Raw genomic sequence first — 14,322 nt, 5'->3', positions numbered from 1 at the left:
CCTGGACTTGGAGCTTAGTGAGACTTGTCAAGCACTCTCAAAATTAAAAGCTGGTCTATCAAGGTAGTCTTCATTCATTATTTCCCTGCACGACTTTAACATCATCCGTTTACATTTTTATAAAAACTTTAAATTGACTGTGAAAGCTATAAGCGAAAAGAAAAAAAAAAATCCTCTCCACTCTTCTCTCTCTCTCTCTCTCTCTCAAAATGGCAGGACTCTCTGCTGGACTCTCTGCCCTGATTGTTATTGTACTTGTCTATGAGAGCTGCAGTGCTGATGATGGTCATCTCTGTGCTCCTTCTTCCTGCGGCGATATCCATAACATAAGCTATCCCTTTCGATTACAACACCAACCACAAAACTGCGGCCTCCCAAATTATACCCTGTCTTGTGATAGCAATTACCAAACAGTGTTAGACTTATATACCGGAAAATACTACGTACAACAAATCAATTACGAAAACTACACAATCCGAGTGGTAGACTCTGGTATTCATCACCTATCCCTCCCTCTTCATTTTCTAAACCAAAAGAATTTCAGTGATGGGGATCCATATACCTGGCATGAGTCGTATCGACAATGGAGATCTAGCGAACTATCAGAGGGTACAGTGGTTTTCTTGATGTGTGAAAATCCGGTGAATTCCCCATTCTATTTGGAGGCTTCAACTTGCTTCAGCAATAATGGAGAGTATTCTTCCAACTCTTCCAAGATGTATAGATATGTTAAAGTCGGCAGAACGAATGCAGCGGATGTGGAGGACTCTTGCCAAATAGATCGAATGGTTCCGACATCGTGGCCAGGAAATATTGCCTGTTCAGACGTCCACAACGCATTGGAATATGGTTTTGAGCTTTCATGGCTCGAATTTAAGTGTAACCAAAGCTGCGGATCAGGACAGTACTGCCACTTGGATCACGCGAATGGTGTTCATTGCAGACGTCGATATCGAGGTGAGTTAAGAATGCTGAGAAAAAAGAAATAATACTAACTACTTATCAATTTCTAATTAAATGTGGTACATGTTGACCATTAATTAATTTCCTTTTGCAAATTTATTTTCTTTCTTAAATCTTTAGATTTATTTCTCACTTACTCTCACTAAAGGTTAATTTGTTGTATTTTCCGGTAAATCTTTCAGGTTTTGTTTTTTGTTTAATTTAAACCTTTTCTCTTATGCCTGATTCTGATCAACACCATATTAATGTCCCAATTAATGATTATAATTCCAAGTTTGCAAAAGCTGATGTTATTATTTTCTTTCTCAAATCTGCAGGATATATCGACTACGTATACTTCGGTGAGGCTTCTCTCTCAAAAAAGTTGGTTGCGTGATAAGTATAGAATAGTATTTGGATGAGACCTTTTTTTTTATATATAAATAGATGTGGATGAGTACTGTTTCCAAATAATGATCAGACAATTAATGACTAAACTTTAGTAGATAACGTGTTAGAATATAACTTAAATGATTAGATCTATTGTTTTCTACTATTTTTGGTATATGTGATATTAATTAAGATAATTAAGTGTGGGAATGGGTTGATTTCTAACTTATAGGTTGAAAATTGGAAATAACACTCATTAAGATTGAATACAAAATAGGAAGAGAAATATTCAACTTTATTCAACTTGATGAAAATAACTTGCTTATATAAGTATATAACTATTTACAGGATATAAATGATCCTTCTAACTTATTCACAATAACTTTATTCATTTACATCTCATATAACTCCCATGGAATAACAAATGATCTGTTATTCCAACCGAAGATTAGTTATAGGTTAGCGGATGTTTGGCGTCTTTGATGTGTAATTTTTTAGTTACGACTTTGATCTTTTAGTTTCGGCTAAAATCTTTCAGAACGTTATGTTTTGTGATTGTAAGAGTTTTAATGCTCTTGATTCCTCTGTTAATGAGATAAGAATGATTTTCCTTCAAAAAAAAAAAAAAAAAACTCCCATGTAACTCGTATGTAAAATAACTGTTGAAAACTAAAAGATACAACCTCTTCAAATCACTTAGTAGCATATGAGAATATGAAATGAAAAGACTCAAATAAATGTTATTAAAATTAAGATTATTATTCAACATTATATGCTTTAAACAATGAGGAGTATGAGACGGAAAAATGTCAAATTTCTTCATAAATAAACTTCCTCTACTGAATAAAATTTAAGTTTCTTGTTCAGCATATGGCCAAGGAGAAATTATTTAAGTTTTTGATTAATTACTAATTACTTCATTTTTTTTTTCTAGCTGTTGAAGTTTTAATTTATGGAGCAGGGCTCATTGGTAAGAATTTGTTTTTCTCCTATTATCTTCTTCGAATTCTTTTAATAGATTATTCCTTACAATGTGAAACATGAAAATAGTTTGTTCCAGCTTAAATTTTATCGTTAAGAAAATCCATGCTACTTCTACTTGAATATAACTCTTTATTGAACTACTTCTACTTCTACTTGAATAAAGGCTTTATATATATAATTGGTAGTATAAAATTATATATAATTGTAGTGATACATACTGGAAGGGATCATGTCTATTCGATGGGTCTTGGGTTGTTTCCAAGTTATGCCTTTGATTATGAGAAAATAAGCAAGAGATAAAAATAAACAAAAATAAAAATAAAAGCATATAAATATAGAATTGCTCATAAAAAGTACTCGTACATAGCATTGACCAGGAATTATGGTGAAAGATATATATATATATGGCTGGAAGTCCATAATGTGTATTTTATATAACATCCTTCTTCTGTAAGAGATTGTGACACTCAAAACTCAAAGCCCAAGCCCCAAGGAATTGACAGCTGAAAAAAAAATAAAAATAAAAAAGGGAAAAGGCAAGAAAAACTAGCCAGTACTTTTCATAAGCTTCACGCCTAAAAAGGCATTTTGATATCGTACATTGATTGCAAGATTAACAGTTCTGAGAAAAAAGAAATAATACTAGCTACTTATCAATTTCTAATTAAATATCATACATGTTGACCATTAATTAATTTCCTTTTACAAATTTATGTTCTTTCTTAAATCTTTAGATTAATTTCTCACTCTCACATAAGGTTTGTTGTATTTTCCAGTAAATCTTTCTAGTTTTGTTTTTTTTTTGTTTTAAACCGTTTCTCTTATAACTGATTCTGATCAACACCATATTAATGTCCCAATGGTTATTAACTTATGATTCCACATTTGCACGCAAAAGCTGATGTTATTGTTTTCTTTCTCAAATCTGCAGGTACTGTAATAAGCTCCGTATTCTCCTACGGTGAGGCTTCTCTCTCAAAAAATTTGTTTGAGTGATAAATATAGAATAGTATAATGGAATAGATTTGGATGAGTACCTTTTCTTTTTCTTTTTTCAAACGAGAAAAAAAAAAAAAATCAGGTGTGGATGAGTACTGTTCCCAAATAAGGATTAAACTTTAGTGCATAACTTGTTAGAATATAACTTAAATGATTAGATCTATTGTTTTCTACTATTTTTGGTATATGTGATATTAATTAAGATAATTAAGTGTGGGAATGGGTTGATTTCTAACTTATATGTTGAAATTGGAAACAACACTCACTAAGAGTGAATACAAAATAGGATCGGAAGAGGAATATTCAACTTTATTCAACTTGATAAAAATAACTTGCTTACATGGGTATTTGATACAAATGGCCATTCTAACTTTTTCACAATAACTTCTCATATAACTCCCATGTAAGTACTCCTATGTAAAATAATTGTTGAAAAACTAAAAGACACAATCTTCAAGTTGCTAACATATAAGAATATGAAATGAAAGACTCAAATAAATGTTATTAAAATTAAGATTATTATTCGACATTATATGCTTTAAACAATGAGGAGTATGAGAAGGAAAAATGTAAAATTTCTTCACAAATAAACTTCCACTACTGAATAAAATTTAAGTTTCTTGTTCAGCCGCATATGGCCAAGGAAAAATTATTTAAGTTTTTGATTAATTACTAATTAGTTAAATTTTTTTTTCTATCAGTTGCAGGTTTAGATATTGGAGATGTACCGTTCATTGGTAAGAATTTGTTTGTCTCCTATATATGATCTTCTTCGAATTTTTTTAATTATTCCTTACAATGTGAAACATGAAAATAGTTTGTTGTAGCTTAAATTTTATCGTTAAGAAAATCCATGCTAGCTTATTATTATGAAAATATTATAATAAGACGTGCTACTTGATGAAAATATTATTATGAAATTTACAGGAAAAAGACAACAAATACCATGCTAGCTTAATTATAAGGATTTAGGAAGGAGATTATTTAAATAATTTTTATCAACTAAAAATAGTGGTGTTGACACCAATAAAACAATAAACTAATTTCTTTTCTTCCAATTACTTGGATGTTCCTGCCCAGGACTATTCTTTCGTGCCGCAATAACAGTATTAGGGACGTCATGTCTGATTGCGTTTTTGATATACAAATGGCGTAGAAGGCATTTATCTATGTATGATGCTATTGAAGAATTTTTGCAAACCCACAACAATCTCATGCCAATAAGGTACTCTTACCCAGAAATTAAGAAGATGACCAAAAATTTTAGGGTCAAATTAGGTGAAGGAGGTTATGGCACTGTATATAAAGGAACGCTTCGAAGTGGCCGTCTTGTAGCTATAAAGATGTTGGGTAAATCCAAAGCTATTGGACAAGACTTTATAAATGAAGTTGCAACCATTGGAAGAATTCACCATGTTAATGTAGTGCAGCTTATTGGTTTTTCCATTCAAGGGTCAAAGCGGGCTCTTATATATGAATTCATGCCTAAAGGGTCTTTGAATAAGTACATTTTTTCACCAGAAGAAAGTGTTGTCCTAAGCTACAAGAAAATATTTGATATTGCTATTGGAATTGCTCGTGGGATTGAATATTTACATCGAGGATGTGACATGCAAATTTTGCATTTTGATATCAAGCCTCACAACATTCTTCTTGATGAGAATTTTACTCCTAAGGTTTCTGACTTTGGCCTTGCAAAACTGTATCCAATAGATAACAGCATTGTTTCTTTGACTGCAGCAAGAGGGACATTAGGATATATAGCCCCTGAGTTATTCTACAGAAACATTGGAGGCGTCTCCTACAAAGCAGATGTTTATAGTTTTGGAATGTTATTAATGGAAATGGCAGGTAGAAGAAAGAACTTAAATGCATTTGCAGAGCATTCAAGCCAAATTTACTTACCTACTTGGATCTATGACCAATTGCACGACGGAAAGGATATAGAAATTGAAGATGCCATAGAGGAGGAAAAGAAAATGATTAAGAAGGTGATCATAGTGGCACTATGGTGCATACAGATGAAGCCTAGCGATCGTCCTTCAATGAACAATGTCCTAAAAATGCTTGAAGGAGAACTTGAATACTTACAAATGCCTCCCAAGCCTTCTCTATCGTCACTAGAGAGACCCATAATGGATGCTGGAGAAAATTCGAATGAAACTTCCTCGTCAATGCAATCAGATGAATCAAGTCAATCCACTCATTTGTTTAATGCAAATTGATTGATATGCTAGTCTACTAAATAATTAGTTTTCTCATGTATGTTTGGCAGCACAAAGATGCTTGGTATTTATGTGTTGTAATAAATATTATAACATTTCTTATGTTCAAATTCTACTTGCTCATCCTTCATTATCCATTACTTTTACTTTGCATTGTTGATTTGGCATATTAGATTAGACCAACCCTTTGTCACTTAGAGAGATAATCCTTGTCATTTTTTTCTTGGTGGGTATGCAAAAAAAATTGAATTATAAAGAAACTAGCCTTTGAACTTTGTTGTGAAATCAAGGATTCAGGAATTGGGGCTATGCTTTTGCAGCTAGTGTTGGTGCAAATATTTGGTGAGGCAAGGTAAACAAATTCTTGCCTGGTTATTAAAATCAGGGTTTGTGTCAAACCAATGTATTTGCAACCTTGTGGCCCATGTGGGCTAATTTCTGAGGGCTAGAAAGTCTTAACTCAATGTACAAAGAATATTGGGTGGTTCGAGAATGGAACATTATGCATGAATTGTTGATTTATTGAGCCAATCAGCCCGCTTAGAATCCATTGGATTTTTTAACTCACTGCAGCACATGGATGAAATTGCAAAGACAAGAATTCTCTCAATTTAAAAGTTTAAAATTAAATATAACTCTTTATTGAACTACTTCTACTTCTACTTGAATAAAGGCTTTATATATATAATTGGTAGTAGAAAATTATATATAATTGTAGTGATACATACTGGAAGGGATCTAAGTCTATTCGATGGGTCTTACCTATTTAATAAATGAGCCTCAATTCCTATTTAGTTTGATTTATTTAATAAACGAACCAAGCATTTCTATTTCTATTTAGTTTATTTATATTTTATAGCCTTACCCAAATACTTGGATGCACAACGGGGGAAAATACACGAAATTAACATCAGATTGGCTGTGGATATTGACATCTAATAGCTTTTATCCTTCATTGGAACTAATAAAACAAATTCATAATATAAAAATTATTCTCACGTCCAGCCAAATATTTTATTTAACAATCCAATACACCAGAACCGAACCAGACGTTACATTACCAAGTAAACAAATGGATTGAACATGACCATCTTATAAGCAATTGGTGCATTTACAACTAGCAAGCCATTTTATGTACAAATTATCTGAATTTAAAGCAAACAATCCAACGCACCGGTTTATTCACTTTCGAAGTCCTCATCATCTCCAAATGTAAAGACAGAAGCATCAGCAGCCATTGCCTTGAATTCACTTTCTGTGTTGGGCACCTCAAGGGCTGGTACAGCTCCACCAACAGCATCACTTTTACGCTCACTATCAACATGCATCTGTGTTGGGCCAGTGTTTCCCAGAGATAAATGTTCAGTCTCACGAGATACACTTGCAATTTGATCTGAATTTGTCCTAGTCTCAGAACTGGAGGTGGTATTGATGACAGTTCCTCTTGCTGCAGAAGCTGCTTCTGCTTGCCTGCTCTTTGAAGAACCGATTTCCTCTGCCTCACTATCCGAAAAAACATCATCTTTATCACGACCTTTTGAGTCTTTGTTTTGGCTTGGTCTGGATGCACCCTCATCAACTGATGCAGGAGAAGTCCCCGAGCTTTCATCTGTTTTCTTGGCAGCAGTTTCAGTGTTGGGTGTTGAAGTAACAATGCCGTTGGAATCTACCAGCACAACCTCAACCTGAAATCCCGGGGAAGGCAGTTTCCTCTACAGAAAGCATATACCAGAATAAATAAATGATGTTGTACAATAATCATCAATTTTCAAGAAAGCTAAGAAAACAGTGACACAGAACAGAAGCAAACTCCTTTCTCTAGAATTTATAGAGCTACATCTTGTAGAGAATAAGTGCAAAGATCATCACATATAAGTTTGATCTTCACCTTGTCAAATCCGTCAAGATCATTGGTGTTTAAAACTTTTCTATTTTCCGTCATTGTTGTGTTCAGCCAGCTGAAAATCACAGAAAAAAGTATTATATTTCAATTTGATGTCTTAAAAGCTAACAAGAGAATGATTTATTGGGGACGAAGCCGAATTACAGACAAGTAGAAATCTCCTTGACGGTCATGAAAATGGACTTTGAAGTCCCCACCCAACTCCGACAGACCTGGCTCCCCTGGCAAAGCAAAGACCATTACCCCCTTCTTGGGCGCACTAAACCAAAAATCTTCTGGCTGCAGAAATAATAGAGGTTTATCAAATCCCAAATTTGTAAAAAGTACTCCAAATCCCCAAAATACAATTAGAATATCATCAAGATCTATTCCTAAGATCTCTAACAAGTTGTAACCAGGCAATCAAACAGACCTACCGAAAGATCCTTGGTTCTTGGATGCTTTTTTGTGGAGAAGAGAACACCTATGCATTATAAAAGCGTTAATGCAAGACCACAAAGTAAGCACAAGAAAAGCCTTAAAGCAAATCATTGCGTAAGCATAATGATATTTCGATTATATACAAGTTTTGAAGCTGTGCAGAGCTTCAGAGATAACAAAGTGCAACTAGAATCGCAATCTGAATTCAAAGACTGCCCACTACGGCAATTTTTTTTTTTTTTGGATGAATGACTGCCCATTACAGCAATTTTCCTTTAAATGTCCCATTTGAATCCTCCTAAGCCATACCAATGCATGACTGAAGTATCCATACCAAGTAAAGTCATTAACAGCACAAAAACCTAGAAGACCATAACAGAGTGAGCATCAATGGCAAGAATCCCTATGTTTTTACCCCTTCTATGCATAAGACTCACCAATGAGCAACACAAGTAGTTCAATTTAAATAAACGAGTTCACAAATTCCCAAGATATAATAAGAGGCTCTGTGAAACTCTTCTTGGCAACCTAAATAAAATAGATTATAATAGTTGATGGTGACCATCAAATGTTTCTTCCTTTCATGCAAAAAGAACTTCTAAATAAAATAATAGTAATCAGTGAGCTGAAATTTTTAGTTAAAAAAGAAAACAAAACTAATAGAGCACAAAATAAGGTGTAGCCCTAGTACAGGGTGGTATACAAGAGAAAACGACAGGTAAATAAAAAAGGAAAAATAAAATAGAAAAACAGCCGACTCCTAGAATCCAATAGCTCCAAAAAATAAGTAGAGAAAGAGAAGCAATAATTGCATTGATCTAAGCATATGATATAAAACATAAAATTCAAATCCAACTCTGGTAACTCACAACCACAAAATTCTAAGCATTCCTCTGATCCTCTCTCCAGACACACCGCATAAGACACAAAAGTGCAGCCTCACAAATCTCACTAGTATAATTCAAGCAGAACACAGATGTCAAACATGCCGAAACTCCATCACATACAACCCCAAACAAGGAGAACACCGGTAACCAGAGTTCAGTGACAAAAGTTTGAATTCCAATGTGCCACCCCATCTGCATATATGAGCTATCAGCACCAGGAAATGCCAATTAGCCCTTGCTCAATTGGTCCAGGTGCTGCAAGGTTGATGAATAAAGACTTGAATCTAGGTGGTGATATTCTTCTCTACGCCAATGAACTTAAGATCGTACAATAACAATAAACTCAACACCACCATTAAACAAGCAAAAAAAAAAAATTTAGTCTTCCACGCTGAACAATTGTCCGAAAGTAGGATAAAAGAATAATCCAACATGCGGCAATCGGCAATCACAAAGATTAGCAAGAACAATTATGATGCAGTACAGACTATTTGAATATATACATGTATATATGTATGTATACGCAAAAGCACTGATGGATATATACAATACGAGGCAATCACAATGGTTAGTATGAACAATTATGATGCACTATTTGAATACAGCAGTGATGATTAAGGGCAAAAACTTAAGGAAAGAATGAGAAACAGTATTGCTGACATGCCCAAGAAAAAAAAGTACGACAAAGAACTTTGTAACAGACAAAGAACTTTGTAACACACTATCATAGGAGAGCATAGAGAAGGAGGAAAGATATCAAACAAAACAGAAATGCATAACAAACCATTATGATCAGAAACAGTAATGGAGGGCCTGATCCAATAAGGGCATCTGTGAATTCGAAATCCCCTCAGCATGCACCTGCACCAGATGTGATATTAACACCCATGTGAAAATTTGAAGATGCTACAAGAGAAATACAAAGTCAGAAGTATACCTACGCCCAGGAGGGCATTCCCCGTTGAAGTATGTTAGAACACGTTCAAAATATTTGACATACCTCTGAAAAAAAGAAAGAATGATAAAGAAGCTCAGCAGTAGATAAGATATCAAGAGTTCATAAAATTATCACATCAAAAAACGAAAGACTAACAATCTGACTCGGCAGAACAAGCCCTTTTCCGTCGAAACATCTTTTCTGATTGTAGTAGTCAATCGACTCCTCAGCTGTTGGGAAGAACTGCAAAGAGATGGCAAGTCCATAATTAAAACAAACTATAAATGAAATAAAATGGTTATTGAAATTTCCATCAAACTCATTGTGATGATTCAGGAACATAGTATGAAATCTTACCTTCAAGAACAGAAGAAGACTAGAAATCATCAACCCTGTTCTTGCCATTCCAGCCTTGCAATGCACCACCACAACATTCTCAATGTCCTCCTTCAACCACGAGTAAGCACTTTGGCAAAATGATATTATCAGTTGAATTGGAGGGCAATTATGGTCATCAAACGGGAAGCAAGCCACCTGGACAAAGAATTAAAAACTTTATATATAAAATATAAGCAGCTGTAATAAAAATAAAAATAAAAATAAAAAAATTCCATAATGCCTTAATGTTGCCTTATTAAACATTGTTGTCTGTTTTACCATTTAGGATCCACCAAGTGGGAAATCTAAATCTTTTTGCAATGACAAATATGAAATATGATTTCCTAATTAGCTGAGAGAGTCACTTGAGAGCTATATGTGATACCTTACCAAGCTTAATCAGAGAGGCAAACACGAGAATGGCCTAACACAGCTAAGATCTCTGATTTAAATTATGTAAAGAACGTAAACTTATATTCCACCTAGTAAATTAAGTAACAAATTTTAACACACCTTTCCTTCAAATAAGGACGCATCATACAGCCTCTCAGAACAAAGATTATACACTTTGTACTTTCCCTGCACATAGAACAAGGAATATATTTTATACAAACACATAACAATAAGAGATGGATAAATATTCTGAGCACCAAAATAGCATAAAACAGCAATCACATGATAACAGCAAATGCCAGACCCTGCATTTCGTTTCCACTGGACAACCTACAAAACTAAAAAGTAGGTTTGTAAAGGGTTTTACACTTAAACTGAACCAAGATATAACGGACTCCAATTTATTAAAATATTATTCAAATGAGATCCAGTCTAGTCTAATCTTGATAGAATAGATATATATAATAAAGTATAATGCTATAGTTGGAAATTTTTTATTTTTTTATTTTTTATGACGGGAAACCTCGACAAGGCAGGGCCTTTGGACCCACCCCTGTAGAGTACACCTCGGACCCGTGCACCGCACTCTCGGAAGTTTTTTTACATGGATTAGGGTAAATCGCTGGCTTTTACACCAGGAGGTGTGGCCCCAAGGGGGAGTTTGCACCTTGCAAGCTAGTCTCGAACTTGGGATCTATGGGGTGATACTCCCTAAGACCACAAGCCTCAACCACTAGGCCAACCCCTTGGGGTTAAGTTGGAAATTTGTATATACAATAACACACACAGCAGCAGCAGCAAATTGCAACGACACAAATTTGAGAAAAATCATTGATAAAAGGTATCTATTCTTAAAGCAGAGAATGTATTAAAATCAATTAGCAAAGGTATCAATGTTGATCAAGATCAAACCAAAATACCATCTTCTGAAGGAGACTAATCTAGATATAAAAGAAGCAGAGATAGATGAGTGAAGCTGAAAGGTTGGAGGATAAGTTGCTCCCTGCCATAGACTCTTATTTTCAGAGCATGTATAAAGGGCTAATGGACATACATTTATAGTTTTATACATAGAACAAAAAGATCTTACTTGCACAAAAAAAGAAATTTGTTTTCCATTTCCAATGAACACCTATAGTTGGTGAATCCACCACAATTAACTACAATTATGAAAACAAAAAATCCATGGCCTACCCACAGCAAAGAGATATGAAATGAAATGAGAGCCAAAAACTTTCAAGCGGCAAGTTTAGATAATTTATACATCTTTATGACAATATCAAAGTCAAAGAAAGAACTAATATACTAGTGTACTAATTCACAACAATCAATGATTTGATATCCTGTGGGGATAATGATACAACAATTTTTGGTACAAGAAACTGTGAAATAAAATCTATACCAACAATGAAGCATCAAAAGTACTACACATCTTTATTTTAAGGAAAGTATTCTAAAAGCATTAACATGACCTGTAATTATCAGTTTCAAGAATTTACAAGTTGTAATTACCTTGTGATGAGTTTCAAAGAATTTTATCACTTCTTCCATGTGATTTCGATAGAACCCCTGCATCACATAATAGTCAGAAACCTAGTGTGCAGTAGCATTGGATGAGGAGAGTCAATTGTAGAGCGCAGATGGTAGTTTACCTCAACATAACCAAAAAACCCAGAGCTCAAATCACCAGCAGGGAACCCCATAGCAATTATATTCTCTGTGATATAGGTCATATCCAGATCAAATCCTCCTTCCTGAAGACAAGGTACTCCAGTTAAGGATATAATTATACAGAAAAATGTCCACTAGTCAAGCATAGTTACAACAAAATGAAGATAAGACTATTGCCAGAAAAGAAGAAGAAGAAGGAGAATGCATTTTTATGTTATGATTCCATCCACTAATATATTGTATATATGGCTGAGGATACAAGTCAATAACACAACCAACCCACCTGGTATCTTCGTTTATTTTGAGAGACAACATGTCGAGCCTTAACCTGTACAGCCTTCACTGCATTCCTAGAAGAGTCGACCAACCCCTTTGTAATAGTTCCAATAAAACCAGGTTGCGCAGCTGAAGTTCCATCAGAACTATCATCCGATAGAGGAGCTTTTGGAGACAAGCGCAGTGCCAATCCACTAGTAAATCGTGCAAAAGTTGATTTTCCGGCATTTCCAGTTGGAGACTCATCTTGTGTGGCCACCAATGGCTGAGGAATTTTCAAACTTTTGGCCCATGAAGATATTCCAGAAGGAGATAATCTAGATGGAGCATCACGAGGAGAATTATCTAGTCCAGAATCAGCAGCAGCTGGAGTTTGTATGGCAGCTGGAGGTTGTCTATCAGAAGCTTTAGGAGGAGGAAAAGTTGATGAATCAGCAGATTCTGAATCCATTCTACAACCACAGAGCTTTTAACAGATATTGAGGATAGAAGTTGAAGTTCCTGACGTAAAACTGATCCTACAGCATCTTGCAATTAAAGCTGCAATTACATACATAAATAAATAACATAGGGGACAACATAAGAAATTAAGACTAACCCAATCCATAAAGATATACAGGAAAATACAACTTTTTGTTACAACTAAGACTGAAAATTCAGATTGCATAATTGTTTAATTTGTACATGGACAAGAATGTTCCAGTTCCCTACCAGCAACCACAAGCCACAAGTTAAAAAGGCGTGACACAAGCTACCACGGTAAAAAAACAAGCACACTCATCAGAACCAACCGAGAAATTATATCATCGCATTGGTACATATGACAAAGTAGACACAAGAGAAGAACCTGACCTCAAATCATTACCCCTAAGATGACCAAACCCTACTAAATTCTATGCAGAAATAGTAAAAGCATCATCACCGAAAAAAACATATCACAGACCTAAAAGACCACACTCCCCATAAAACAATGCCGTCCATTGCAAGCTTTTCTTTAATTTCTAAACAGGATTTCAAAAGCAAGAAACGCAAAAAATAGAATCAGCCCCGGGGAAGACCAACAAATTCATATATCTACAGTTTACACTCGAATTCCATTACAAAATCATAAGCCCATTTCACAAACGCTGGCAGCAACAATAATAGACAGAAAACAACTATTATTGCCAAAGCCCATTTGAGATTATTAGCTAAAAAACACTGAATACTTATAGTTTGCCATTAAACCCGAAAAAAAAAAAAAAAAAAAAAAAAGAACTTCCTTTCATGGAGGTAAATGCTTCGAAAAGCAGAGCTTTTAGAAACCACGCAAAGACAATGTTGCCAATCAATCTCGCTTAAACTACAGCTATATACAAACTGATAACTCAAAAATATACATTAAATCGTTGAAGCTACACCAAAAATCATATCAAATAAAATATTTGAAAACACAACAAACCCTAAAATCCAACAATATAACACCCCCAAAAAAAAAAAAAAAACTAAAAGCAAATAATCACTCATTCCGGCCCTGAAATTTTCATTCGGGCGAAATATAATTATCGTACCGAGATGTAAAGGTCGGGCCTTTGGAGTTTCGAGAGCTGCTTAGGGTTTCACCTGAGCGAGAGAGAGAGAGAGAGAGAGAGGGAGAGAGATTGGTGGGTTGTGATCGACGGTTTTGAAGGTAACGGTGATGGGGTCAGTCAACGCATCTGAGGGCGGTGATTTGGAATTGACTGTCTCAGGATTTGGATCGTAATCTGACGGTGGATAACTTTTGAGGATTTTATGGAGTGTCTCGTGAGTAGCATTAGAGAGGCTTTGGTGTTCGTCTTCGTGTATGAGACGAAGAGTGATTGTTGGATGACGAGGCTTGGAGTTACTGTGGACCGTCGATGGGTCTGACCAAGTGCGGCTCGTTTCACGGGGTGT

At 34.9% G+C, this 14,322-nt stretch overlaps 2 protein-coding genes across 3 annotated transcripts; one reads left to right on the top strand and one right to left on the bottom strand.

Moving 5' to 3' along the window:
* Positions 1–154: 154 nt before the first annotated feature.
* On the top strand, positions 155–5,675 carry LOC132176984 (rust resistance kinase Lr10-like). Its single transcript, XM_088515785.1, has 2 exons — positions 155–981; positions 4,363–5,675. Exons 1-2 carry the CDS (start codon positions 210–212, stop codon positions 5,538–5,540), a joined length of 1,950 nt encoding a protein of 649 aa, XP_088371911.1. The 5' UTR covers positions 155–209; the 3' UTR covers positions 5,541–5,675.
* Positions 5,676–6,502: 827 nt separating this feature from the next.
* PEN2 (PTEN 2) lies at positions 6,503–14,201 on the bottom strand. 2 transcript variants are annotated; one of them, XM_059589694.2, is made up of 13 exons: positions 13,956–14,201; positions 12,413–12,945; positions 12,111–12,212; positions 11,971–12,027; positions 10,579–10,644; positions 10,045–10,221; positions 9,844–9,930; positions 9,688–9,752; positions 9,535–9,611; positions 7,860–7,906; positions 7,592–7,722; positions 7,429–7,498; positions 6,503–7,252 (listed from the first exon to the last, which is right to left on the bottom strand). In XM_059589694.2, exons 2-13 carry the CDS (start codon positions 12,854–12,856, stop codon positions 6,719–6,721), a joined length of 1,857 nt encoding a protein of 618 aa, XP_059445677.2. In that variant the 5' UTR covers positions 12,857–12,945; positions 13,956–14,201; the 3' UTR covers positions 6,503–6,718. The 2 variants fall into 2 exon arrangements, with proteins under 2 accessions (XP_059445677.2, XP_059445678.2); XM_059589695.2 differs by having other exon boundaries at positions 12,413–12,923.
* Positions 14,202–14,322: the final 121 nt, after the last annotated feature.

The sequence above is a fragment of the Corylus avellana genome, chromosome 4, assembly GCF_965113065.1.
Source record: "Corylus avellana chromosome 4, dhCorAvel1.hap1.2, whole genome shotgun sequence".
Lineage (NCBI taxonomy): Eukaryota > Viridiplantae > Streptophyta > Magnoliopsida > Fagales > Betulaceae > Corylus > Corylus avellana.
This window is presented reverse-complemented; position numbering and strand designations above follow the sequence as displayed.